Source organism: Nuphar pumila, chromosome 1 (genome assembly GCF_984573655.1).
Source record: "Nuphar pumila chromosome 1, dmNupPumi1.hap1.1, whole genome shotgun sequence".
NCBI classification, from domain to species: Eukaryota; Viridiplantae; Streptophyta; class Magnoliopsida; order Nymphaeales; family Nymphaeaceae; genus Nuphar; species Nuphar pumila.
In genome coordinates, this window is record NC_143249.1 from 23,242,805 (window position 1) to 23,246,748 (window position 3,944).

Below are 3,944 nucleotides of genomic sequence, written 5' to 3' on the forward strand. Positions count from 1 at the left end.
AAGAATAGGCAAAACTATTGTTTACCCAATAATTTTGAGACAAAACCCCGACAGCCTAAACATAAACTTAACATGATGGGACAATCCTAAGCTCCAAGAACACAACCCCAATCTCTTACGTTAACATATTAGAATAGGGGCATACCACCAAAAACTTTTTGCACTTCGAACTTCTTCAATAGTCTTTCAAGAGGGTACATTTCGCTAAGCAGTTAGAATACAACAAAATTTGTTTACAGGAATTCAAATGTGAAGGTGGTAATAAGCAGAAACTAGCATATTCTCAGGAATATTCGAATATGACAGACTTTTATTTTCCTGCTCTAAACTTGTTGTAAGAATAGGATAAAGAAGAATGCAAAAGATATGAAGTGGGCAAATCCTCAACGCGCTTGATGTGAAGTGAAGGGGTGCACAGTCACAGTCATGATAGAAAAGAATGGATGGTGCGTGTGGCTTTTCTTAGGCAACAAACCGAAACCTAATATTTTCTCCTCATGCACTTATTTGTGTTTTTTTAAGTAAGCTGGGGTTAGGCGACCCTTATCAGAACAACAGTCGGCTCAGAGGGATTCGATCTGGGCCTTGAGCTTGACACAGGACCCCGCTTATCGCATGGCACTTTCCTGAGTAGCGTCTAGCCATCTCTTTCTCTCTGATATATATATATATATATATGCCACCCATGACGTACGTGTGAAACGATAAACATGCAAAGCAGTCAATTGAGAGAGAGAGAGTAACCACATAGGCGAAGACACGCCACCGTAAAGATACACCTGTTTGTTAGTTATGTGGGCGTGTGGGCGTGTGGGCGTGAGGCCGTCTGGGGCTTGTGTGTGTGAACAAGCAAGCGAGGGAGTGAGGGACCCGTGTCTATGGACCATGAACCCACCAGTATGAAAGGATAAAAACCCATCAACGTGTTATTTGCAAATAATCAACAGAGAGAGAGAGAGAGAATGGTGATGAGAGGAGTGGAAGAGGAAGAAGAAGAGGAAGAAGAAGAGAGGCTTTCTCGGATGGTTCATGACTTCCTTGAATCGGAAACAATACACGCCTCCTCCCCAACTTTACAAGCTCACCACCTACAGGATGATGAGTATCTCACCTCAGAGGTCTATATCTTCATCAGCTCTTGTTCACTCCTTCCTTCTTGTGGCCAACACTTCTGTTTTTTTTTTCTTACTGTTTTGCCTCTTTTTGGTTTTACTGGGCATATTTCTGCAAAGGACTATCTTTTTTTCTTTAGATGAAATTTGTCTTCTATACCTTGTCTTTGCTGATTTGCCTCGACTTGGGTTGCAGAGGATCATTGGTTCTAACACAGAGGCAGAGAGGGAGGCCTATGAGAGTGTGATGAGGTATTTGAGGCAGAGTGGCAATCAAGGATGGTATAGTTTGAAGAAAGGATTAATGCTAAGGATGAGGATGGAGGGATATGATGCTTCTCTCTGCAGATCATCTTGGGTTTCTTCTATAGATTGTCCAGGAGGTGATACTCTTACTGCTTACCATTTTGCCGTTTCTTCTTTTTTGAGATTTTGTTGGAGGTGAATAAACAGAGTTAGTGAACCCCACTAGTTTTATTTATCATTAAAGCTCCAACTTTTTGGTCTTCTTGATCTTCTTCATCAAGAACTTATGTTGCTCTGCTCTTAGTTTTTCTTTTAACTTTTTTTTGTTATGTTTTTTATTAGTGAGAAGGTTGTAGAAAGTTGGTCATTTCGTTTTCTTTCCTACCATGAATTCACCAATGTTCTTGTCCTCCCTCATTTTTTTTTTGTTAAGGAAGAGCTCTGCTCATGACTACCGGATGTTTGGTAGCAGTTGCTAGTTTCATCCTTGTTCTGCTAGTAGTTTCACTTGTTGAGTTTATACTAAAAAGAATGATCATATACTTCCATCATTATTTTTGAAAGAGTGATGAAGTTGGTAATCTTCTAATGTCAATGTAGAATCCGAGCTTCAGTACTCTGTTACAGTAATAATGTCCTCCCATCACATCCTTTATCTTTTTTGTAGAAATATACCTTTGATACCTTTTCCTGCGCAAAACGACAGTTTACCTTTTTCCTTTTTCTTTTCTCTTAAATAGATCCTGCAACTAAGATTTTCATTTATGAATCAATATTAAATACTAATGCATAATCTCGGTTGCAGGATCTCTGATATAACACTCTCTCGCGCGCGCGCGCTCGCTCGCTCTCTAAAATCATGTGATTCTGTTTTGTTCTGCAGGTGTTTATGAATACATCGACATCATGGTAGTGGATGAAGAGCAGCGCTCAGAGAGGTGGATAGTTGACATAGATTTTAGATCCCAATTTGAAATTGCGAGGCCCACTGCGGCCTACGCCCGATTAACTAACACTCTCCCTTCAGTCTTTGTTGGTGGTGAGAAAAAGCTGAACAAGGTCATTTCTCTAACCTGCTCTGCTGCAAAGAAGTCGTTAACAGAGAGTGGTCTCCACATACCCCCATGGAGGAAGGCCAGTTACATGCAGTCCAAGTGGTTGTCTCCTTGTCAGAGAGTCACCACAATATCCTTCCCTGTCTTCTGCAGAGATGTTGAGAAGCCTGCAGCTAAAATCAACAACTGTGCACCTCCAAAGTTGGTGCCTAAAAGAAGGCAGTTGGGTTTCCAAGAGGCTGGTTTCTCCAAGCAATTTTCTAGTTTGAGATGCCCACCGGTTGCTTGATTTATTATAGATGGGGAGCTTCTATTTTTGCTTGACTTAGAAGGCTAAAACTCTAGCTAAAGAGGCTTTCAGCACAAGTTTTGCCTACACTTCATGACTACTGGTTTCTTGGTCTTTTGTATTAATCATGTTATCATTGTATACTTTTGTTTTTGGAGGGTTATGTGGAAAGTTTTGTAAATAATAACAACTTGGTTTTTCAGTTTTTTTTTAATAGTAATGAAACATTATTTGAGCCACCACTATTTTTCTGAATTATTATATTGGCCTTAAGATTACACTTTCCTTGATTTGACATGATATCTTTACGATAATCATGTTAATCTTATCTGTGTACTGATCACAGTCTCTCATCAATCTTACGAATCATCATTGTTAGTATTTAAAATTGTGAAGGCCCTAGTTACTGCTGACGTCTAAATTTTCCAGTGAGCCAAGTTTGTTGACATGGGGTGTGTATATTGATGGTCCATTTCCAGAGATCATGCCTGTTAAAGATGGGATCTCTTTTTTTGTTTTTTTAAATCAATTGTGATAATTTTTTTTTATTTGTCAACAACAAATTTCCCTGACTCAAGTTTGTTATGTGGTTTTAGTAGTTCCCTCTTTGAAAAGGAGCAGAAAAAAAAAATGGGGAAAGAGATAAAGGGCGAAAACGGTTCCTTTTGAAGAGTAGGGAAAAGGCCAAAACCAGGTAGGTACAAGGAAAACTTGTGGCTTAAAACTAGGGGCAGAAAACAGGAACAAATCTGCAATATGGGTAGAGCAAGGCTGATATCAGACCTCATATTCTTATTGGTAGATAGTTAAATTTCCAAGTATTGTAACATGAAAAAGCTTGGGGATAAGAAACATTTGTTAATGGAGGGGTTGCATCCAACAGTAGAGTGTTTCTACAAGAGAGGCTGAGAAAGAAAATGCTATTATTTGATGGAGACTTTCTATAATTGAATTACATATTTGTAAAGACTGACATGTGCAGTTCAAACTTCAAATCAATGTTAATCAAAATCGGCCTGAATCGAATCTAATAGTTTTGAATTAGTTTATTTCAAATTTTTTATTTAAAAAAAAACAAAACCATTTCAGAGAAAACTGTATATAAAAAGGAAAATATAGAAATAAAGTAAATGCTAACTTGGATCAATCAAATTCTAAAATATGCATTAGTGCTTCAAAAGTATTCTGATAAACAAATAATTATCACAAAAGATTAAAAAAGATAAAGAAACCAGATTGAGG

At 38.1% G+C, this 3,944-nt stretch overlaps 1 protein-coding gene across 1 annotated transcript; it reads left to right on the top strand.

The window, feature by feature from the left end:
• The first annotated feature begins 968 nt into the window (after positions 1–968).
• On the top strand, positions 969–3,217 carry LOC149848340 (uncharacterized). The gene is made up of 3 exons (XM_090004065.1): positions 969–1,118; positions 1,309–1,495; positions 2,242–3,217. The coding sequence occupies exons 1-3, from the start codon at positions 969–971 to the stop codon at positions 2,700–2,702; spliced, it is 798 nt and encodes a 265-aa protein (XP_089860191.1). The 3' UTR covers positions 2,703–3,217.
• Positions 3,218–3,944: the final 727 nt, after the last annotated feature.